At 35.8% G+C, this 25,759-nt stretch overlaps 2 protein-coding genes across 2 annotated transcripts; one reads left to right on the forward strand and one right to left on the reverse strand.

Moving 5' to 3' along the window:
* Positions 1-4,526: 4,526 nt before the first annotated feature.
* On the reverse strand, positions 4,527-6,883 carry LOC111878326 (transcription factor ORG2). The gene is made up of 3 exons (XM_023874838.3): positions 6,400-6,883; positions 5,835-6,206; positions 4,527-4,819 (listed from the first exon to the last, which is right to left on the reverse strand). Exons 1-3 carry the CDS (start codon positions 6,730-6,732, stop codon positions 4,751-4,753), a joined length of 774 nt encoding a protein of 257 aa, XP_023730606.1. The 5' UTR covers positions 6,733-6,883; the 3' UTR covers positions 4,527-4,750.
* Positions 6,884-19,580: 12,697 nt separating this feature from the next.
* Positions 19,581-23,755, forward strand: LOC128126132 (citrate synthase, mitochondrial-like). Its single transcript, XM_052763869.1, has 6 exons — positions 19,581-19,617; positions 22,050-22,146; positions 22,448-22,525; positions 22,637-22,763; positions 22,823-22,891; positions 23,687-23,755. The coding sequence occupies exons 1-6, from the start codon at positions 19,581-19,583 to the stop codon at positions 23,753-23,755; spliced, it is 477 nt and encodes a 158-aa protein (XP_052619829.1).
* The last annotated feature ends 2,004 nt before the right edge of the window (positions 23,756-25,759 follow it).

Genomic DNA, 25,759 nt, shown 5'->3' on the forward strand with positions numbered 1-25,759 from the left:
AAATAGAGAATTTCGTAATTGGTTTTGTGAAAAGGTAATATAAATTAATAAACAAATTTGTTTCATTGATCTAACGAATACATAATACATATTAGTTTATAATTGTTAGGTTCATCAAATGAAAATAGAAAAATCTCCAGAATTCCACAAAGAGTTGTTGGCTCTTGCAATGGGCCCGCAAATGAATGCCTATTCTTACACCACATGCATAGTCAATGGTGTTAGGTTTATGGTACTTAGTTGTGACACACAACGTACAACACAAAACTCTGGGGTTTTAGCGGTGGGTGAGAAAGGCGAGAAATATTATGGCATGTTAGAAGAGATTATAGAGTTGAGGTATACACATGATTATTCAACTGTACTATTTCGTTGCAAGTGGTTTGATACTCGAATAGGAGTTATTTCTAGTGATAGTTTCACTAGTATCGACACACGACGCGAAGCATACAAAGATGATCAACTCATATATGTGTCACAATCCAAACAAGTGTTCTACATCAGAGAGCCAAACAATAACCATTGGTGTGTTGTCGAGCATGTTAATCATCAAAGTATTTGGGATCTACCATCGAACGATGACCTTGTTCAAAATGTTGACAATGTCTCACACGAAAATGTAGACGATTTCGATGTACTTCAAAATATGTCTTTATCCGATGCTCCACTTTTTATCGATTGTAGCATGTACTTTCAAAACATTCCTAGAGTCATTGTTGATGTAGAAAGTGCATCTAAAGCTCCTCCGCCAACTGGTAGAGTCAATGATGTTTCTGATTGCGAGACTTATTACGATGACACCGATTCTGATTATGATACCGAAGAAGACACTGAAGGATATGAGGAAGATTCTGATTAGAATAGTTCTTATGTAATGTGTATTTGTAATATGTGTTTGTAATATGAACTTTATTTGGATTTCTAGTTTAAATAGAAATGTTTATTCCTATCTAAATGTTTATTTCTATGTAATGTGTATCTATAATAAAAATTGTATTTGTATATCTTATAATTTTTCAGGAAATGATGAGAGTGTGGCTTTTGTTTATGTTTACCATGGCTGCTGTCATGGGTCGTGGACATGGGGGAGATGGAGCTGAGGACCCACCTTTCCCAGGTGGTAGAGGTCCAGGCCAGCACGAGCAGGACGGTAAGTCTTATCATGAATTTTTATTTACTATTTTTGTTCAATTATCATAAATTAAATATCGTTTCTAATAATTTTTAATTACATTTGTAGTTGAGGAACGTGCCCGAAGGTAAGTTCGAGGAAAAGCTAAAAATATAAAGCTTGAAAAAGCAAACTTACAGAACCAGGGGAAACCAATTGGCATGCAATATGATATGGATATCACATTTAATCCCATAGGAGAGGCGGGAGACATGTTTTCCCAAGAAGTTGGAAAAACAATGTGGCAGATGGTCCCTTTTGACAAATGGAATTGGAAAAGAGTTTCCCCTTATATAAAGGACAATGTATTACAACATTTAGCGGTAATTATTTGTTTAAACATATTTTATAGGTTTAACTATAATTGTTTTTTACTTGGTTAACTTTTTTTTGTAGACAAAGTTTGATCTCAATCAAATGTACCAGGATGCACAAGCTAATCTATTGACAGAGAGTTTTCAAGCAGCCTTGTTAAAAGGTTATCGAGAGGCGTAAAGCCGACGCAAAAGAATATTTCAAGATGGTCAAAGGGTATGAAGATATCCCGAGAGCATTGGCCAATCCTCCGGATGGTATGCTTGTTGATAACTGGGCGAAGACAGTTGAGTATTTTCAAACTGACGAACACATAATTGCTTCAGAAAGGAACAAAAAAATCCGTGAAAAGCAAACAAATGTGAATCGTAGGGGTTCGAGTTCGTATAGCAGTACTTGCTATAAGAAGGTACCGTACGATACATGTAATTATTTATTTAAAATATAATCTAATTTTTAAACTTAAACAGAACCTTAAGAGAGTGGAAACATTTCGCAAAGCTCATACCGATAAGAATGGTGTATTTGTTACTGCTGAATCGGAACAACAATATGTAAGTACTTAATTATAATTTTATCATATATTTAAATGTTTATTTATACTTAATAGTTACTCACTCTTGGGAGTTACAGAATCGGTTAGTTGAAGAGCTGTTAGAACAAACTCAAGGTGAAAGTGAGTTAACGCCCGCTCAAGAAAGAGATACGTTCGAGAAAGTATTAGGATAGCGACGTGGCCACATCAGAGGCATTGGCCGCAAACCTTCTGGTCTCCCGACGATTCCACAGCCTTCGCAACCATCACAACCATCACAGGTAAAATAGCAATCTACTTTAGCATCGTAAAATGCATGTTGATTTGGTAGTTTTGGTTTTGTGGTGATTATTTGCTAAAAAGTTTGGTAATTTGGTTTTTGTCCCAAGTGCAAAATATAGCAATGTACTTTGGTTTTCTATCTTAGTTTAAAAATGGGAAAAATAACAAAAATGCCCTACGAACTTTCTAGGGTTTACCCGTTAAGTCCCTAAACTTTTTGTCGGATTTTATGGGTCCTTAAACTAGGATATGACCTGCTCTTTTAGTCCCTATCAACCTATAATAGATGGTTCAGTGATCTTTTAGACCAAAAAAAACTCACATTGTGCCCTTATAAAGCCAAAAAAATAAGTTGGATGACCTTTTAGACCAAAAAAAACTCAATTCGTACCCTCCCAAGAAATCGATCGCTGTTCTTCTTTCCGTCTTCACCCTTGATTGTCACACACCCTCACCGAAGATCACAACCCTCTTCCCCTTCTAATCGATTCTCGATCACAACCCCCTTCCACTATTTTCTTTGAGTCGATTTCAGCTCTTCAAGGAATTGACCCCCTCTTTCATTATTCTCTGTTCAAAATCGCACAAGCTACCTCTCCTTCTCCCTCCGAGTTCCAGGTTTGATGGATGCAATGTTAAGAAGGATGTGTGGGTTTGATGAGGTTCATAGAGAAAACGAGAGTTAATCTTTTTTTTTCTTCGAATTGAGGATTTAGAAGAAAAAGAGATTTTTTTTGTTCGAATTGGTCCCTGAACTTATTTTTTGGCTTTATAGGGGCACAATGTGAGTTCTTTTGGTCTAAAAGGTCACTAAGCCGGCTATTACAAGTTGACAGGGACTAAAAGAGCAGGTCATATCCTAGTTTAGGGACCCATAAAGCCCGACAAAAACTTTAAGGACTCAACGGGTAAACCCTAGAAAGTTCGTAGGGCATTTTTGTCATTTTCCCTTTAACAATAGCAATCTATTTTAGCATTGTAAAATGCATGTTGAATTGGTAGTTTTGGTTTTGTGGTGATTATTTGCTAAAAAGTTTGGTAATTGAGTTTTTGTCCCAAATGCAAGAAATAGCATTGTACTTTGGTTTTCTATCTTTGTTTAAAAATAGCAATCTACTTTAGCATCTTAAAATGCATGTTGATTTGGTAGTTTTGGTTTTGTGGTGATTATTTGCTAAAAAGTTTGGTAATTTGGTTTTTGTCCCAAGTGCAAGAAATAGCAATGTACTTTAGTTTTCTATCTTAGTTTAAAAATAACAATGTATTTTGATAGTTTTTGTTTATGTTTGACAATCTAACTTATAAGTTTATATATATTGTTATTAATTATGTAGTTGGAAAATTTTCGTGCAATGCTCGCTGACCCGGCATGTAGGGATGAGCTTTATTCGTTTTTTCAAACCCAAAATAATCAAGGAAACAATGGGAACGACGATGATGGTATGTAAGGATGAGTTTTATTTGCATATGTTGTCACGTTTTGCTACTTGATAGATTGTAAAAATTTTGTTGTTTTGCTACTCGGATATTATGACTTTTGATATTTAATTGTATTTGGATGTTTGTTTGTAATTTGCATTGACACTATTATGTTTGATATTTAATAGGATGTTTGTTTTGTAATTAGCGTCAACACTATTGGTTTTGATATTTAATCGAATATTGTTATTACCGGTGACGCCTTTACCTGCGATATTATCACCAGCAACCAAAATCATTAATTAAAAAAAAATTAAAAAGTTGAAAAAAAAATTACCGGCAACACTTTTACCGGTGACAGAAGTCATTACCGGCGACTAGCTTATTAGCGGCGACAATACTCATTAGCGGCGACTTTTATCATTAGCGGCGACAAACTGATCAATAGCGACGAGGCAGTAGCGATGACTCAGTACCGACGACACGTCGCCGCTATTAGTATTACCGGCAAATTTTGGGAGTCGCCGGTAATGGCATTTTTCCTTGTAGTGTGATCATTGATTGGTTCAATGAATTTAGTCTTTTTTTTTTTTCCAATTAAATTTCAAACCAAATACAGAACTCCTTTAAACTTTGAAGGGTTTAATGGAGTGTGGATGTTAAAAAATATAATTGAATAAAAAGTGAAATGTTTATGTGGCAATCTATTGTCAATGGATTGTGGATGCCCTTAGTAGTTATAACATTTTGATCAACGATAAATACAAAATATGAGTCATACATTACCAAGTTAGAACGTAGAGATTGAAGTAACAATGTAAAGCATGCATGATGGATTAGTTACGATTTTTTTTCTATCATTCGCAGTTAATTCTATTGCTCTACACTAATCTACAAAATGACAGGCTACAGTCATGATGATCTATTTGTATCGTTACATAACTATGAGAAACACTAATGCTTGCTTATCAGGATTACTAGATATATATACTTTTTATATCCTATGCTAATTAGAGTAAATTTCGATCTTATGGCTGGTGGAACGAGCTAAGCTTCTCCTTCAGCCTTTCAGCGTCAATGTCATTATCACCTTGCACCTGTTCAACAGGACAGGATGTTGTGTTATTAACTATTTCTATAAAATATTAGTTATAATATTATTAAAACAAATGATTGGCATTGCGGCCAAACAACAAACCTATGACATAAGTATGCTTGATCCAAATAGCATGGCCACAATTATATAAATAATCTTAAGGTTTGACATGTTCATTTGAGTTGAGCAGTTATGGTCGTAAACTGACTTATTCACATTGTTTGCAGATAAAACTAAAATCATGCTTACAGAAAAATATATACATCAACCCGGGTGAGAAATTTTCCTACAACCAATGACCTACGGACATCGCAATGCATAATTAAATGAAATACTTAAATGACGTCACATGTCTAAGTGACATTAAATGAATTAAACTTTACCATTGTAGTATGCATTGAAGATCAATGGATTGAGAACTTATTTGTCAATGAACTCTTCATGGAAAAAAGAAAGTTCTAATTTTTTTTAACGTATACTTCATTAGTAAAACTATATAAAATTCAATGTATCTTAGAAAATTTTGATAATTATATGAAAAAAATAGATAGATTGGTGCATCCATTCAACTCTAGAAAATTTAATAGATTATAGAACCTTTTTTTATATAGATAGATAGATTGCCCTTAGATTTTTTTTATTATTTTTTTATTTTTAATATACTAATTGTATCTGGAAAAGATACCCATAGAACTTTGATTTCAAATCGAAGGTGGCCTTAAGCGAAGACCTTTCACTCGAGTGTAAAATTGAAGAAATCACTGTAATTATGATTGTTTCATAACACAAGAAAATGAATATTAGGGTAAATTGAGTTGCTTTTTATGAATTATGATGCCATAGTTTATATAATATGTTTTAGCAAAATACACTCATATATTTTAAGGTCTGAAGATACATGTAATTATAATATAGATAAAAAAAATTTATGAAAAGAATAGCCATATATTAAGGATGAACTGAAGTGAATTAAACGCTTTATTTGAAGTTTGTTTGACAGAAGACCATATATGTACCTGAATATGAAGAGTGCATAATGCCATCTCTTCCCCCGAACATTTGAAATTCGTTGCATTGAGCAAAACAAGCCCATCTTCTTCCTGTTCTAAGTATTCCAAAACCTTAGACAAGAAGACAATCTCTTTCCTCTTGCTCATATGATCATTTGAGGAAATAAGTTGTATGACAGCTTCTGTGGCTCCTAACACACTTACGGATGAAACCAAGGATGATTTTTGCATCTTTACCACTTCTTGACTCAAATGAACTTTTGATGATGAGTACGATGAAAGCTTTTTCTTTTTATGTTTTAATTTCTCTACTTCCTTTTGTAGTTCCGGTATGTACTTAAGTGCACGAGATACTGTCCCTGGGATACTTACTTTTTTCTGTGGCAAAAGAGAATTATTAGTCTAAGCCCACTGAATAACTAAATACCCACAAGAATTATGCTATATGCAACTAAAATGTCAGTCATGTGTTATATAAGTAAGTTCATCAAGATTGAGGAAGGGATTCTGATTATATTAACTATTGAAATTCTCACTTTCACATGTCACAACAAGTTAGATATTGAAGCACCTTTTGATCACTGGAAATGGGTAGCAGTGAACGAAGGAAACCATATAAGTCGTTCACCCTCTTACGACGATGTCTTTCACTGGCATTATGATTGAGCTTCTTCACCATAGGATTAGCCAAATAGCCATTTACAAACCCACCAGAAGAATTAGAATTTTCAGTTGAAAAATCATGCTGGATATCTTCATATGTATCAAAATCAAGTAAAGATTTACATGAATTTGGTTCAGCTTCTATAGAAATATTGTTGCAATCCGGTTGAACATTATTCTTGATAGGATCCTCTGAGGGCCATCCGTAGGTAGTTGAGAACAGAGGGGATAATGACAACATATTTTTCTTTCTTTCTTTTGTATTGTAGGGGATGTTTTTGCAGGAAATTTTTTTGGGGAAGTTAGGATGATGAGTTTGGTATATTTATACAATGGTAAACGTATATCCTCTTGCATTATTAAAGTGAGACTTACATCTTCTAAGAAGTTAAATGGTCGCCAGATTAGATCGCAGACGCATTTTTGTTACAACTTACAATAATATATTCCAGTTCAAAAACAAATTTCTTCAAATTTAATATCAGTGAATAAATATATCAAATATTTAATTAATTAAGGAATATATCTGCTAAATAATGAGTTCACACGATTCAATCAGTATTCTATCCAGTTAGAATAGATAGAATAAAATTATTATAATTTCAATTAAACAAATAAAATACTTGGATGATGGATTCACGTGGAGCTCGTGCCTCCCGAAAGCTCTAAGTTAGCTTTCCATCATTTAGAACAATACAAGTTAAGCATGGCATGTGGTATACGTGCGCCCATCACCTGTCATTAAGAAATGTTGTACTTGTTAAATCAGCACTTGTTTATTGGGATTAGATGTAATTTATTATTTGAGCTTCCTGTTTTGTTCAACTATGATGTAACTACTCTAATATACGAATCTTTATTTATTATAATTTTGCAACTTATTTTTAACGGCAAGAACTATAGAGAAATAAAACTAGAGGCGCGCTAGAGAGTCTCCATCTACATACAACCGAATTACATAGAAGATTGGGAGCGTACGCTAAGGAGGGACTAAATAGGTAATAAAGTGGTGTTAAAAGAGGTAATAAAGTTGTATAACTATATGATAGTTATAAACAACCTTTAACCAGTGGTGGAGCTTCAATATTTCATTTGGGGGACCGAAAATATAATTTGTATAAAAATTGGTGAACAGGGGGCCCATAGTGAAAATTTTATATTTTTGGACTAAATATATATAAAATTAAAGCATATGGACTATTTATGCCAAAAAAATCATGGGGGGCCACAGCCCCGCTAGCCCTTGAAATGATCCACCCATGACCTTAACTTCATAAGTAAAAAAACAAAAACAAATAATAAAATTTAGTTTGATACATCGTTATTGAGTAACTTTGTTTTGAACACCGACTTGTTGCTTAGAGACACTATATTTTACCCTAATTCATGGAGTCTAATATATTTTACATTTCGAGACCAAGCAGGTAGGTTCCATCAAATAAATTAACCATGACTTGATATAAAACATAGAAAGTCATATATCTTATAGCGAGAAATGTGGAGACTCCATCATCAAGACATTATAGAAATCCGAAAGAGTTTGAGAGATTTTTTTATTATTGATTGATTGGAAAAAGACTGATACCATGTACCATATTTATACAAGATGTAAACGAAACCTAGACAAAATAAGACACTAAAGCTTTGAATAAAAGTAGATAACTATTAAAAGTTGATGTAGAAATCGGATAGCTGGCATAAGGAAATATTTAATTCCTTTACTCACCCTCAAGTTGAAATGTGAAGATCACGAACGCCCAATTCGCCCAGCAGATGGAGAAATTGTTTTGCACCAAGTGATTTAGTAAAAATGTCAGCAACATGTTCGGTGGTGCTGATTGAAACATGCCTAAATTTCTTGAAATTCAATATGTTCGTGTATGAAATAACAATCAATTTTTACGTTTTTTGTGTGTGTATAATAACATGATTATTTGTAATGTGATGAACAGCTTGGTTGTCGCAATAAAGAGGAGTGAGACCTATCTGGGATGTATTAAGTTCTTGTAATAACCATTGTATCCATAACATCAAACTAACAAAAGAAGCCATGGGGTGATATTCAAATTCAGTCGATGACTTAGAGACAGCTAGCTATTTTTTTCGGGAGATAGGAGCACGTCCTAATGTGATAAAATATCCAGTTTCGAAATGTCTAGTTAAAGAAAACCCAAGACAATCAAAGTTGCAAAGAACCTTAACAGTTAGATTACAAGTAGAGGGTAGAAAAATACCTTAACTTGGTGTGGCCTTGAGGTAATAAAAAATGCAAATGGCTGCGAAATGTGGAGATTCCATCATCAAGACGTTATAGAAATCAGAAAGAGTTTTAGAGATTTTTAATATTGATTGATTGGAAAAAGACTAATACCACATACGATATGTAACACCAATAAAAATTAAGCCAATTTAAAATATTTTAATTCCTTCAAAGACCATTAAGTTCATACATCTTGTATTCAAAATAGTTTAAACATCAGAGTATCCCCCAAAACCATATCACATAAATCATAAATCATGAGGAGTGGTACGATCACGTCTTCGCCTTGCCACGATCTCTTGAAGTACCTAAAACAATACACTGAACTGTAAGCACGAATGCTTAGTGAGTTACCCCCAAAATACCAACGCGTACATATATAACCATCATATAAACATATAAGCAAACAACATGCATAATGAGCCATCAGTCTGACTGGACCGAATCCCGGTCCTCAGTCTATCTGGACCGCTCTCCGAGCCTTCGGCGTGTCTAGACTGCCCTCCTCGGGGCCTTCAGCCTATCCGGACCGCTCGCTGGGCCTTCGACCTGACTAGATTTTGCCCGGCTCGGGCCTACAGTCTACCCGGTCCGCCCAGGGTGTCTTGGCCTACTGCGCATAGCAGGACCTGCCTCAACCCTTTCCCCAAACTAACAAACATGCACATACGTATAAACAAATAAGCATGCAGATCTAACAGATCATTAACATGGCAACCATCCTATAACCAAGATACCGATCTAACCGATCTCTAGCATAGAAACCATCCTAAACCAGGATGAAATCTAGCATAGCAATAACATAGCAAACATCCTAAACTAGGATGTAATCTAACATAGCAATAACATAGAAATCATCCTAAACCAGGATGAAATCTAGCATAGCAATAACATAGCAACTATCCTAAACTAGGATGTAATCTAACATAGCAACCATCCTAAACCACGATGAAATCTAGAATAGCAAAAACATAGCAACCATCCTAAACCAGGATTAAATCTAACATAACAATAACATAACAACCATCCTAAACCAGGATGAAATCTAGCATATCAATAACATAGCAACCATCCTAAACCAGGATGTAATATAACATAACAATAACATAGCAACCATCCTAAACCAGGATGAAATCTAGCATAGCAATAACATAGCAACCATCCTAAATCAGGATGAAATCTAACATAGCAACCATCCTAAACCAGGATGAAATCTAACATAGCAATAACATAGCAACCATCCGAAACCAGGATGAAATCTAGCATAGCAATAACATAGCAACCATCCTAAACCAGGATGAAATCTAACATATCATAATAGCATACAAACATACTATAACCAGAATAACAATCTAAAGGGTCGGCCTTGGTGCCTTAGACCCTGTCGATATAGTGACGACAACTCACTTGCAATTGCCGACTGAAGAGATAAGACCAAGCTGCTCTGACCACCGACACGAACTTCACCAAAAAACACTACCAAAGAACCAATTCCAAAAATACCAAAATTACCAAAATACCCTTGGAAGTCAAACTAGTCAACTCTTGGTCAAAGTCAAAGTCCTCAGTCAAAGTCAACCTTCCTGGTTGAGTCTACTCACCGAGTCAACCCGTCGACTCGTCGAGTTCTTATACTAAAAAAACTCCCATAACAGGACTCAACTCGCCGAGTCGCCCCAAGACTCGTCGAGTTCAACGATCTCGGAATTTCATCCTGTCCAACTCACTGAGTCGCCAACCGACTCACTAATCCAAAGCTTTAACCAAAAGAGGTTGAGTTATGCGACCAGACTCGCCGAGTCCAAGAACAGACTCACCATGTCCGAAGCAATCTTCAACAAACTCGCCAAGTTGTTCTTCCAACTCGTCGAGTCCATGCACATTTTCATACAACTCGTCGAGTACACCCATGTGACTCGCCGAGTCTCTCCAGCTCTCAATCCATACAGTGGCTTTTCGAGCCATGCAGGGGCTCCAATCCATAGATCCATTCTTCTACAGTCTAACCCTCACATAAAGCTGCAAACTTTACGTGAAACCAAGGAGGTATAAGCCCAAAACACTCTAGGGCTAGGGTTTATGACAAATGGGCTTCACCAATAACTCTTAGACAGGAGCTTTATGACATTTTAGACCATCACAAGCCTAGATCTGAAGTAGCAACCTCAGATCTAAGCCTCTAACTCGAAATAGCTCTCAATCATACCAAAAATGCCCCAAATCTCAAATGATAATAGATCTAGATATAAAAGAGCCCAAGCAACAGATTATTATCTCCAATATATGTTCCAACTGAAGTAGATCCTGGATCTACACCACTCCTTTGCATCATGTCCCTTGATCTTCATGCCCCTTTCCAAGATTTTCTCCTCCAAAGCTCTATTCTCTCTATTAATGGAGGCTCGCTAGAATCTAGGGTTTTCTGGAACTCTCTGGGGGATTAGGAGGCTGGGAGAAGGACATAAAGTCCTTTAAATAGAGTGCAACTCTCGGGATTAGGGTTTACTCATTCCAGCACCAACTCGTCGAGTACATCCTCCGACTTGGCGAGTTGGCCACTTAACCCGCGTTCAAGTCTCGCTCCGACTCGACGAGTAGCATACCTACTCGTCAAGTAGCTTCCTTAATGTACACTTATCACCCTTCAACTTCTTGCTTCCGAACTTGCGATGTTACATGATATTTATACAAGATGTAAAAGAAACCTAGACAAAATGAGAAACTAATGGTATGAAGAAAACTATATAACTATTAAGAGTTGATGTAGTAATCAGATACCTAACATAAGTTGGCATAAGGAAATATCGATTTCCCTTTACTCCCCCTCAAGTTGGAACAAGAGGATTGTGAATGCCCAATTCACCCAAAACATGACAAAATTCTTTTGCCCCAAGTGGTTTAGTAAAAATGGAAGTAACATGTTCAATGGTGCTGACAGAACATGTCTGAATTTCTTGAGATTCAATATGTTCACGTACGAAATAACAATCAATTTTTACGTGTTTTGTGTGTTCTTGATAAACAAGATTATTTTTATTGTGTCAAGCAACTTGGTTGTCAGAATAGAGAGAATTGGGACCTATTTGGGATGGATCAAGTTCTTCTAATAACTAACATATCCATAATATCTCACTAACAAAAGAAGCCATGTCATGATATTCAAATTCAGTCGATAACCCACAGACAAGTGACTATTTTTTTGTTTTCCAGGAGATAGGAGCACCTTCTAATGTGATAAAATATCCGGCTTTGGATTGTCTAGTCAAGGAACACCCAAGCCAATCGGAGTCGCAATTAACCTTAACCTGGTGTGGACTTGAGGTAATGAAAAATGTGAATGGCTACGTCAAAATGCATATATCATGGAACCGCAATAAATTGGCTTAAAGTGTTGACGACAATAGTGATGTCAGAACGTGTAACTTGTAAATATAGTACCCCCTTATAGGTCACCAAAATTGACTTGCATATACAAGGGTTATATCATCTGCTTTATTAAGACAAAGATTTTGTTCCATTGGAATAACGCTAGGTCGAATGCCTTGAAGACCACAACCTACTAGTATATCCAAAGTGTACTTGAGTTGGATAAGTACCACGCATCCAGTGTTCTTGTTGCTTCAACGCCAAGAAAAACTTTAAGGGTACCAAGTCCTTTATGCTAAATCTTTCGTCCAAAAATGACTTGATTTTAGTACCACAATCGATACCATTGCCAAAAAGATGGACATCGTCGACATAGATAAGGGCAAACACATAAAAAACAGTTTGTTTTGTAAATATGAGGAGCCAGTGGTCAACTTTAGAATGTTGAAAACCAATACTTAATAAGGCGTCAGTGAAATTTATATACCAGTTACGAGATGCTTTTCGTAATCTATACAAGAATTTTTTGACGTTTGTAGACACGTTTGTCACCAGTTATAGCAAAGCCTTGTGGAACTTTCATGTAAACTTCTTCTTGTAAATTACCATGCAAAATGGCATTGTTAAAGTCAAGTTAGTGAATGCTCCATTTTCAATGAACAGCAATTGCCAATATTGTTCGAATTGTTACAAGTTTAGTGATTGGTACAAATGTTTCGTGAAAATCCACACCTTTGATCTGGGTGAAACCTTTAGCTACCAAACTTGATTTATAACATTCAACATCTCCGTTAGGTTTGTATTTATTTTTCAAACCCATTTGGAGTCAATTTCTTTCTTTCTCAGGGAAGATCTATCATGATTCAAGTATTGTTGGTTTCAAGTGCTTGGATCTTGTTTTTCATAGATTCTCGCCGTTATGTCTTTAGCTGCATGATAGAAGTGTTTGGGCTCATCGTGAGGTTAGATGGTAGTTAAGAAATATTTGTGAGTTTTAGAGAAATTTTTATAGGAAATAAAATAAGATAAAGGATGTAACGTCGAAGATGCTGACATGGTGTTGGGGAGAGAATGGTCTATGGAAGGTGGTAGCTTTACTTCATAATCGCCAAAACTTTGAGGTAATGTTCTGGTCGATGGTGTTGCATTGGAATGGGGTTTGAATGTGGATTATGTTTCTCACTGTTCTCGATTATAGTCTGATTAGACAAATCTTCTTGGTTTTCATTTTCTATAAGTGGTGTTTCATCGACACTAGGCTCCGGCAGTATACTATTTGTTTTTGGGGTAGATGGCTGCTCGCAACTAACTAGTGTTGGCCAAATAATTGGGCTAGAAAAACAATTCCAGAGTGCAAGTGATTGAGGTTGTTCATGTGTGTCATGAAAAAGGGTATTGGCATTCCATAAACTGTACAACTCTTGAAATGTCCATCTTTTTTCTTTTAAATCGTAGACATAATATCGTTTTTTATATTGGTGGGAACCCAAGAAAAACACAAGGTCTCCTCCTTTCTTTAAACTTATTATTTGATCGATGCTTTTTTTTCTTTTACGTATACCAAGCACATGAATAGTATTATATGATCCCAAATGCAAATTGCGATCAAATAAGAGTTCATATGGTGGCTTGTTCTTTAGAACTTTAGATGGTAATTTGTTTATGATGTAGGTGACATTCACCAATTTGATTATGATGCTACAATACTAGCTCCTGGAGTCCACATTTTCTTTATAGCAAGTCTTTAAATGCTAGAGAAAGCCTCCCCCAGTCAACATGTGTCTAAGAGTATAAAGTCTTATGGGAATTTCACTTTTTAGAAACTATGAATTTATTGAACGCAAACTATAGACATTTACATTAAGTTTATGTTGTTCCATGTCAGATATTTATAGTAAAATCAATGATTTTCATGACGGTTATCATTTGAAAACGATTAAATAGGTTTTATTCTAATACATAAAACCTCATTCTATGTCACACCCCGAATTTAGAAGGTCAAGAAAGGAAAGGAAAAAACCCCAAGTCCAAGAAGTCTACTCGTCGAGTCAGGGAGGAACTCGACGAGTAAGAGCGGGTTCCGTGTTGCGGATTATGTTACCGACTCGACAAGTCGGGGAACTGACTCGACGAGTCTGGCCTAGGTTGGGAAACCTTAATTTCGGGACTTGGTGCCCTATTTAAGCATCATATTCTCATTCTCTCAGCCTCATCTTCAGCCTCCAGTCCCCAAATCCTCAGCCACGAAACCCTAGTGCACCTCGTGAGTGTTTAAGCTACCTTTGTGTGATTTGTGCACTCTTGAAGAAGAAGAAGGAGAAGAAGGAAGTTGGAGGTTCAAGAAGGAGGAAGTAGATCCAGAAGATACACTCTAGTGGTTGCATTTCTTGGTAATCAAGTCTTCATCTTGACTTTTGATTTAATAGATCTCTTTGTTGTCCCTTTTATGAAGATTTTGGTCCATGAATGGGTGCTTGAGGGATTTGGACGTCCCCAAGCATGATCCTTTCAGATCTGAGAGTATTGTGGATAGTTAAGGCATAAAGGTGGAAGCTATATGCCATTAGAACTCCCTATGCAAAGTTTAAGAGGTTGTTATGGCCTTTTAAGCAAAAAGGGTCATGCATGGATGTAAAGGCAGTAGCTTTACGTGTTATTCCGACCCTAGAAGGTTAGATCTGGGTCTTGGATGCTTTATGCTTGACTGAAATCATCTGAATAGATGTGGACATAGAGTGACTCGGCGAGTCACTCATAGGACTCGGCGAGTCAGACCGTTTCCTTGCCAAAAACTCTTCTGCTAGCAGGTATGAGTTGGGTTAGTAAGTGACTTAGTTAGTCTGAGTTCATAGTGGACCTGAAGATCATCGTACTCGACGAGTTCAAGGAGGAACTCGTTGAATCCAAGACAATCTGCCTAATTTACGAAGGTGGACTCGACGAGTTCAAAGGAGAACTCGGCAAGTCAGATGAAGAAGGGCCCCAAAGTGTTGAAGGCGTACTCGACGAGTAGGATCGAAGTCCAGAAGTAACCTGTGAATTGTGGGACTCGACGAGTTGATGAGTCAACTTGGAGCGTTGACTTTGACTGTTGACTTTGACCAAGCTTAATCTGGTTTGACTTTTGAGGGTATTATGGTCTAAGTGTTATTTTGGGTATTAATAGTTCAGGGAGCCGAAAGATCAGCAATTCAGGAGTCGCCTGATAGCAGTCAGAAGTGTTCAGCTAGTCTTCAGCAGTGCAAGGTGAGTCTCCCCACTATCCGTATGGGTCTAAGGCACCAATGCCAGCCCATTATGCTCATGTTTATGTATAGTAGGAAGACCCAGGGGTTAGCCTTAGGAACTTATTATATGTGTTCTGGGTTTCGACCTGATGTCTGGCGAGGCCTGAGGTAGGTTAGAATGCTAGAGGTCTTTGTGATTCTTGCATGAGTAGGTATGATAGATTCAGGACTGCGGGTCCGATGTCGGGGTAAGCCCGTAGTATGTTAGATGATAGCATGTCTCCGGGTCAGGGTCCAATGCTGGGGCAATCCCGAGGAAGATTCTTATGGTGTATGTTATATCATACATGTTATCTCTGTGATATTTGTATGTGCCTGGTAGGGAGGTGAGTGTGGGCGAGGTCCCGTATCTCGTCACTAGCTGAGTATGGATGGGGTTCCATATCTCAACATTATCAGAGTAAGGGCGAGGCCCGTGATAGGAAGGGAGTGACTCTGGGTGGGGGCCCGTATCTCACTACTAATAGGAGTATGGATGGAGTTCCACAACTTTAGTAGCAGGACAGGGGCGAGGCCCAAGTTAGGCGAGGCCTTAGATTAGGGAGCTGTTAGAGAGTGTCTATTTATTAGTATGCTATTTGATTGAATGCATGTGTGTAGCGGGCGAGGCCTTAAGGAGACATATCTGTATACCGAGCGGGGCTCGATGCCAGGTGGGACTTGATGTCAAGCGGGGCCTGATGCCGGGCAGGGCCCGATGTAGCTGGTGGGGGGCCAGTACGTGGTTATGTGTTCTTGGTTATCAGTGTGGTATGTGGTAGGTTGGGGAACTCACTAATCTTCGTGTTTATGGTTTTCAGTTTTGGTTTCTGGTACTTCCGGTAGTAGAGGGAAGAGCTCGGGGTGATCGCATGGTACACACACCAAAGGAGTTTTAGCCTGGGATGTTTACTCTGATAAAACAAACAAGTATTTTTAAATGATACTATGTTGTGTTATATAATCCTTTAGTTATGGTTGAAATGACTTAATACGTATGGTTTTGTTAATGTTTTAAAAAGAAATTTTTGGTCATGATTTTTGGGACGTTAAATTCTAATAAAGGTAATATATGATGAACTTTATCGGTGTCTGTGGAATATTGGTTGAATGTTATTATTAAATGGATTCTAATGCATGAAGGGATTTGTATGAGCATCAAAATCAAAGTTTATCAAACCAATGTTAAGACGTCCTTATCTATGAGGTTGCTCATGTCAAAACCCATCATTATACAAAAAATTCCTAAGAAAACTAAAGAGTACATATCATAATCAATACCGAGAAGCTCAATCAACACCGTTGGTTGCCTTATGCATGCAAGTTATACACAAAATAGAATCACATAGATTGCCAAAAGATGAATCTACCTTAAGTCCACAACTAAACAAGGAATAAGAAATTAGGCTAAGTAGATCATTCTAGGGCTATATGATCCTATTCGTATACAACTTTAAAAGCATACACTTAGCAATTAACTGAGCCGATATCAATTCCAAGTAATACATAGCAACCAATCCTCCAAGTCTATAAGGCATCACAGAAATAAGGTAATTGTATCATATGATTCATAAAGGTATCCTTATCCCTAATCTAACATGAAATTCACATATCAAGCATACTAATCATAATACATAGGTATGGTAATTTGGGAACCACTTACTTGATCTCAGTTGATTGCACGCATCGCACCCCTTCTTACTTAGTAAAAATCATTTTACAAACTCAATTTCTTTTTCTTTTTTAAAGATTATCATTTCCACAATTTGAGTTCTGACACACCCAAAAGTGTGCTTGAATCCATCAAACCAAGGCTTTGATACCAACCTGTAACATCACTAAAACAATGATAAAATTTTCCATTTAAATTCAGTAGTTTCAATCATCCAATTGTTCCAAGACAATCATAATGTACAATATTCAAAACTTCAGGGTATAAGTATCCAAAAAGTACGGAAATCGTGAGGGGAGGATGTTGTATCATCATGTCGGGCCTTTCCATTTTGTACTGGAAGTACCCGGCACCATAAACATAAATTTTAAGCACAAAGCTTAGTGAGATCCCTAAAGTAACACATACCAAACGTACAATTGGGCCTAGCCCTGAGGTGTATTCCAACCCAATATACAAATATGAGCCCAACCCTGGGGTTTATTTCATCCTGATCAAACAAATATGGGCCCAACCCTGGGGCCTAGCAATGGGGTTTATTTCAACCCGATGAAAAAAATATGAGCCTAACCCTGGGGTTTATTTCAACTCGGTCCTATAATAATAGGCGCAACCTTGTGGTTTATTTCAACCCGATCAAACAAATATGGGCCCAACCCTGGGGTTTATTTCAACCTGGTCATATAATAATGGGCACAGCCTTGGGGTTATTTCAACCCGATCAACAAATATGGGCCCAACCCTGGGTTTATTTGTACCCAATCATGCAAACATATAAAAGTCACATGACAACTATCATTCTACATAACCAAATAATGGGTCGACATTGGTGCCTTCGACCTACGGATACAATGAGAAGACTCACCTCTAATAGAAGAAAACTATATCGCACACTCGGGCTGCTACTAATAGGGCTCCTCACACTAATAATAACCCAATAATAACCTTAATTAATTAATCGAGGTTTAACCCACAAATATTGGTCCATACATAATTTTATCTTACCAAGGGGAAAAGACCATTTTGCCCTTCCATGCCTGGCCCAACCAACCAAGCCCAAAAACTCCCTAGTGACCCAAAGTCCCAAAACGGCCCAAAAGGCTTCATGAGCGTACGTATGACGTACATTGTGCTACGCTCAACGTATAGCTTGTCCTCAGAAGGCTTACAGGGTTACAACTAGGTACGCGCAGCGTACCGTGGATGACGCCCAATGTACTTTTCAGATTCCACAAACTCTATTAATGTCTTAATGCATTAAGACCCAACGTCCAAACTTCAGATCTAGCATCTAATAATTGTCTAAATTAATAAAGTTTTAACCTTTATGTCTTTTCATGGAACAAGGAAGATAAGAACACAACCCTAACTTAAATTATCAACTAAACTTGCCTAGCACTTGCATGGATGAAAACCAAGGCCCAACACTACAAGAAAAATACCCTTTTACGACGCGCAAACCATGACACTCCTTGATTTGTGTTACGCAAAAGCGTGTGACATTAAAAAAGTGTCATCTCTTCAAAAAATTTAAGGATTTATGTCGCGCATTGTTGCGCGCCCTTAAATTAGTGTCTAAACAAAAAAAAAAACATGGAGAGCACCTATAATAAATTGTGTGTCGTCTAAGGATGTCGCTTTATAAATTTTAATGGAACGAGCGTTCCAACCTTTAATAGCTCAGCGGGAAATAAAATCCCTAAAAATTAGAAAACCCCGCTTTGTTCTCATCTTCCTTCGTTTCTACTTTTCTCTTTTCAATGGTTTGGCTTAATGAAGCTCTGTGAATTCCATGAGTTATCGCTATGAAGTATGGAATGCAAAGCATGATTCTTGCTTGTCTCTGATTTCCCACAGATAAATCAAAACAACACACAGACAAAGAACCCTAACGCGCTTCTTTCTTCTTAGTAGGTAGCTGGAGGTCTTTTATTTTTTTCTAAAATCCCGATTCTCTCATTTTTCTATCGACTTAGTACGTGCTCGGGTTTTTGTTGGTGATCGACGGGTACGAGACATAATAGAACAACTAAAGTGGCTATTACAAAGGGTTGAAATCATATGCAATCGTTTGGAGATGATGGAGTTTAGCTTTCACATTCGTCAAATCTTAAGGCAGAACAAGACTGTTGAGATTGAGGGTTTTTTGCTCCCAAAAATAGACCTTATAAAATCATTGCGATTGAGGGCCCTATGACGAAGAACTAGGGATTCTAAGCGTAGCAAGGTTTCCTCCTCTCCTTGAATTCACGTTTTCAAAAGCATCGAGAACTCGTATGGTTGATATTAGCTTCAGGAAGTCTTTCATGTTTGCTTCTTCTACCCAAATCCTTCGATGATGGAGCCGCCATACACTTGGATTACGATAACTAAACCTCCACAGTAAGCCCTAGTACTAGTTATTTGTTACTTATAATTCGTCCTCCTTTAACCCTAGTTTTCTATTTAGTTTTTACAGCCTTTGCTTTAACATCACTTCCATCTCCCATGATCACCTCTTTTCCATCTTCCATCATTGTCTGAAGATGTCTTCATTGTTTCTCCCGCGGTCTCTTCCATCAGGTAAGTTGTTGGACATTCTCAGCTACTCATTCTTGACTATCTCTATTCTCGCCCTCTTTTTTCTCGAATTTTCTTCTCTGTTCTCCCTTTTCTGTTGAATGATGTTTCTATGTTGAAAAAACTTCCATTGATTCCATAAATTAGAGGTTATTTTTATGGATTACACCCTATTCCCGAGTCTCAATTAACAAGGGAAGTGGAATTTTAGGAGGATATAACAATAATATTTACTATATCTACTATTCTCTTCTTTCAATGAAAATTCAACTTTAGAAGTCTTCGATTGTAACAAAATATCAGACACCATTGTGTTGAACAAAGATGGATTTGTGCTTCCCGAGGTATTTTTAGGGTTATACTAAACATGTTACATCTTACATGAAACAACTCATAATGATAAGTGTATATTCTGTTTATGATTTTATCACTTTGTTTTTTATTGGATAACAGAAAAGGAAAACTTGTATCTGTATGGATTCTAAAAATATGAACGGAAAAAAGCGAGAAACATAGAACGGGTTCTTGACTCTCTTGTCAAAGACACTCAACATCAATTTCTTTCTATCAACGTTACAATATGTATGTCTCTTTTTCCAACTTTTTTTAACGATTCAATAATTTCAAATCCCTGTATCCATATTTAGTAATTAAAAAGACATGTGATTTTGAATGGGATTGGATTTGGCATTCCAGGTTGTTTGGCCTGAAGGTGTAGTCTGCAACATAACTCTAGTTTTTATTGGATTTTTTTTTCTGCCATGCATTTGTGGACTCAAACTGGTTTGTTTGTTTGATTACTTTTGTAAGGTATTAACCTGGTTCTATTAAGAAAAATGTGCAGGAGTAAAAGAAACATGGAGAAACTGGAAAGAGGAAGAACAGGGGAAAATGAAACTTCTCTACAAAATCGCTTGATTACTAAAATTTATTAAGAAACATGAATAAAAACATGATTAAAACATCAAAAATGTTTACCCCATTTATACTAGATAAAACAAAATCCTAATCTAACTCAAATACTAAAAATAGGAAAGTTTTTCCTAAAATGCCCCTGGGACCAATTTGTCCCAGATTATGAAATATCCTAACAACTTTAATTATAATTTTAGATAATCTGAAGGATACTCCGGAGCTGCTTTAAAAGCGAGTGGAAAAATAATATTGTAGTTTCATATTTTTTTTTCAACCCCAAATCCTCATCAAGGGAAAACTCGTCCAACTTTTGGGAAACTTTACAGGAAACTTAATCTTGTTGATTTGGCAAGGTTAGAAAAATATATCTAATTAATATGCATTATTGCTTCTTTCCTTTATAGAGGAAGTATTTTAATATTAGTCAAATATCTAATTAATATGAATAGGAGTGGAATGAATGTTGCATTTTAAAGCATGTTAATCAAGTGGTTGAGCTTGAGAAGAAGTGTAAAACAACAATTGAAAAATAGCTTCATCAAATTTTTAGATATTAATTAGATACATGGATAAAACATGCTACCCAAATTGCTAATTATATTTTCTCTCTGGAGTTCCATTTTGGTTTACACCTGAAAAGAAATTAACAATATGATATTTTCATTATTGTTAGGTTTTGTGATTCTTCTGTTTGGATTACCGGTTCATACCTGAAGTGTGGATATGCGATTCATTTGTTTGTATATATACATACTGATGTTTAGGAGTTGTATTAGGTTAGACATGTAATCAGGGAAGAGAAGATGTTTAGGAGCTGGAAGATGTTGTATATCTTGAAGATGCAGTCAATGTTTGATTTTGAGGATTGGATGTGAAATTGTTTATGATGAAGATGGTGAACCACAAATACAAACAGCTAGATGGAACCAGATTCATATCTTGAAGAAAATGTAGCAGATACATTATAAATATTTCTACTGTTTTTGCTTTTTCTATTATCAATTCAGTTAAGAAAAGGCTAAATTTGGGTTTATTATCTTTTACTTCATTAGGGTTTTTCTTTTGTATAATAAAATGTGACCTGTTTGCATTATAAAAATGTGTTTAGCTTCAGATGTTTTGTCTATCTTGATTTCCATCACCACTTTTGTTTTTTTTAATCTTTGAGGAGGACAATGCAATAGTAATGTGGATCACTACAGGACAGTAGGATAGTAGCGTGTAGGTCTTATTATTACTGAATACAAAATTATTTTTTTTCACTGGCTTCTTTTCACTAGAAAGGTAAACTGTTAAATGTTAATATGCCATTTGTTTATTTTTATTGTCTTTATTGACATTTTTTTTGTTTCTATATTCTCCATCAATAAAGGTACCAACAACAGAACAAGTGAATGCTTTGTCCAAAGAATTACACGGTCGTGCCATTATCCTAGGCCATGTAAATTCATTTCCTTTTAATTTAAATATATAAAAAGTTGAACTTTTTGTTTATTGGTGTATTCTGTTTATTGTTGTAGATCATGTGTATAAAGCCATCAATGTATTACCTATAACAACTCATCCAATGACTCAGTTTACAACTGGTGTCCTGGCTCTTCAGGTTAGCTTTTTCATGTAATTGTTTCTTTACAAAAGAGGTCAATTTTGCAGGAAATACCAAATAGGAACATACTTTGCACTCGTTATATTTATATAAAATCATGTTGTTAAGTTAAACTAATATTATAAGATATTAAGCAATAAATATACTCCACAATTTAACTACACTCCTTTTTTCACAAGTACAAAGTGAATTTGCAAAAGCTTATGAGAATGGAATCCATAAATCCAAGTAGGTTTCTTCTAACTTTATATTTTTCAACACACTTATTTTTAATGCAAAAGATGATTTATATACTTGTTATTATTATTCAAGATACTGGGAGCCGACATTTGAGGACTCTCTTTCATTGATTGCTCAACCACCAGTTGTAGCTGCATATACATACCGTAGGTATGTCTATATGTATATCCAAAGAAATGCCATTTCTACATAATTTCATATTGAAAAATGAGAGTTTTGACTGTTGTTTATAGTTGATTTTATTTTCTGTTTTTTTAAAAGGATATACAAAAATGGAGAAATTGTATCAGCGGATGACTTGTTAGATTATGGTGCAAATTTTGCGCATATGCTTGGATTTGATAGTCCAGCCATGCAAGAGCTTGAGGCTTTATGTCACTATCCATACGTAAGAATTTGATTTATGATTATTTACTTGTTTGTATATATTTTGAATTTATGTTTAAGGATTATGAAATCTTGATTTATTGTAGTGACCATGAAGGTGGAAATGTCAGTGCTCATATTGGACATCTTGTAAGTTCCAAGCTCAACCACTTGATTTACTAAAATAGTGTTTTTCTTCATTTTACTTCTATTATTCATTTTTTCTTATTATCTTTTTACTTTAAATATCATTTTTTTACTATCTTTTTAATTTTATTTTTAATATCAGTTTTCTTCTTTTTTTTAAAATCAGGTGTTTTTTTAACTATAGATGAGTATAACGAATATACAAAAATGAATATTTATATATATGACTACATGTCTTATAAAAAAATATATCTTAATTAATATCATAACAATATATTAGATGTAAAATCAACGTAATATATAACACCACTAATATTTTTTTTTCACTCTGCAAGCTAAGTTTATCATGCTACAACTACTACTAGTGATGATTTATTTTGTAATAGGCTATAAGAGGACTTGTCATAGATAAAGAGAAGGGCAACTTGGTGAAGGCCGAATGATTTGGTTATGTGAAACGGGCTATGCATGGCACAAAACTGCTATCCACCAAAGCTGTAAGGTATGGCCTTTAAGCTTAATATTATGAAGAGGACTTGTCATAGATAATTACTTTTACTTTTTATGTTTTGAATCATTTGGTTGTTAACTGTGTGATTATGAAAGTGAGATGTATGGGAGGGAACTGGTGGACCTGCGGAATGAAAGTCGGTGTGAGTTTCTCATGTGCAAGTAGGTAGTCGTTATGTTTTTGTTTTTTTTTAATATATAAATTCATTATTCCCACCATCAGATATGTGACATCTTTCCAGTTTTAGATAAATAAAACTAATTTGATCCATTGATATTGTATTTCAGATGGTTGATAGATTAGATGAAGGGATTATTTCACCGGATCTTGGCGTACTTGATTATGAAGGGCTTTAGAAGGAAAGAACAACGCTTTTTTCTAATAAAATACTTTATTTTGTATGTTGATTTTCATCGGTGTATGAATTTTTTCGTTTGCTTCAGGCTGTTGGTAAGGCCTTCTTTAGGGCTCATGTTGAAGGTCAACTATAGGTAAATTTATAATTAATTTAAGCCTTGAATAGTATTAATATTATAATTAATTTTATGCTACATAATGAGATAATGTCGAAGCCAGAGCTATTTGTAGAGCCTGATCCAGAGCTACCTTTAGCACTTCTTGACCACACAGGGTCATCTGCAACTCCAAGTCGAGAAAACATGGCTAACAACATGCAACAAATATCAGAACTTACTGGATCTGCTTTGGAGCAGCTTGCATTACAAACACTTGCATGGTTTAATTTCAAGGTGCATTCAAGATTTGTATAATTCACAAATTAGTTGTAAAAATTGCAAAAGTCAGCTATGCATAGGGACAAAAAGTGTAGTTTATTCAATTTACTATTATTTATCATTACAATTTCATGCATGTAGGGCCATGATCTTCTTGAATTTGCAAGAGATGATGGAGCCACAAGGAAAGATGTTGCTCTTTGTTGCTGCAAGAGATGATGGAGCCTAGTAGATCCAGTGGCAGCTCTTTGCTGTTGTAAATTAGTTGTAAATTCTTTCTCATTTACCATTAATTTTTTTAAATATATGTATATGTGGTAGGATCTTCAAGTTCGGAAGTATGCAATATTAGTGGCTGGTAGATTATCTGAAAAAACCCTGCATATGTTTTTCCAGCACTTCGGCGTCGCCTTATTCAGTTGTTAACATATGTTGCACAAAGGTGAGAACTCAATTTTCTTGTCACTAACTTTTAAATGTTTAATAATATATTATTTAAATACCTTCTCTTTATTGCTCTTATTTTTTAAACAAATGCAACATACCTTGTTTGATTCTTCTATTAATTATATTAGCATATTAATTTTTTGACTTTTATTTGATCAGGTAACAAGAATTATCGGAGCAGGGGTTCATTAGTCTTAAAGAATTATGAAAGGCAAGATGCAACTCTACTTAGTTGGAATTTGATGTTTATCATCTTTGTGTATATCTTTGTAGTATGTATAGCATTACTTTGCAGAATGTGTCCCTTGATACATAATGTAGTATTAGGTTATATAGTTAGCGAAAACCTCTTAATAACAATGTACAATTAGATCCCCTTAATATCAATGTATTACAATTTTTTGACATGGTGTTATTGGATGAAATTGATAGTTTTGGTATATATTTGTTTACATATTTTTGTATTATGCGTAAATGAGTATCGTAAAGACGCGTCGTAAATGCATAATGTAAATGGTTACTGAAGTTTATGACACGAAAATGCGTTTCATATTTATTTATGACAGGGGCTTCCTTTGATATGCATTGCGTGTCATAAACACGCGCGTCGTAAGGGTATGACACACAAATGCGTGTCGTCTTCATTTATGACAGGGTCTTCCTTGATACGCATTGCGTGTCATAACTACGCGTCGTAAATGTGTGTCATAAATGCGCGTCGTAAATGCGCGTCGTCTATAAACGACGCACAAATGCGTGTCGTCTGTCGTTATGACAGGGCTTTCCTTGACACGCATTTGTGCGTCGTCTGAGCGTTTTACGACACGCATTGCGCGTCGTAAAATGCTGTTTTTCTAATAGTGCAAGCATGCATTTTTATGACACCAAGCACCCCAAAACAACTGAAAGGACAACTGAAAGGCCATGTAGTATTCCATATTCACAAGGATCAAGATTTTGGGACAAAAGGGTATAAATCTAAGCTTGAATAATATCTATAGGAATATGCGTCAAGGTTGAAGCTTTATACCTCCAGAAGATATAGAAGGATGAGTAATTGTTGCATCTGAAAGGCTTAAGTGAAACACTACAACTCCAAGAGTCTTCCTTCACCACCAAGAACACCAAAATGACCTTCTAAGGCTTCAAAACACACAAACACACACACACAAACACACA

Source organism: Lactuca sativa, chromosome 5 (assembly GCF_002870075.4).
Source record: "Lactuca sativa cultivar Salinas chromosome 5, Lsat_Salinas_v11, whole genome shotgun sequence".
In the NCBI taxonomy this organism is placed as follows: Eukaryota; Viridiplantae; Streptophyta; class Magnoliopsida; order Asterales; family Asteraceae; genus Lactuca; species Lactuca sativa.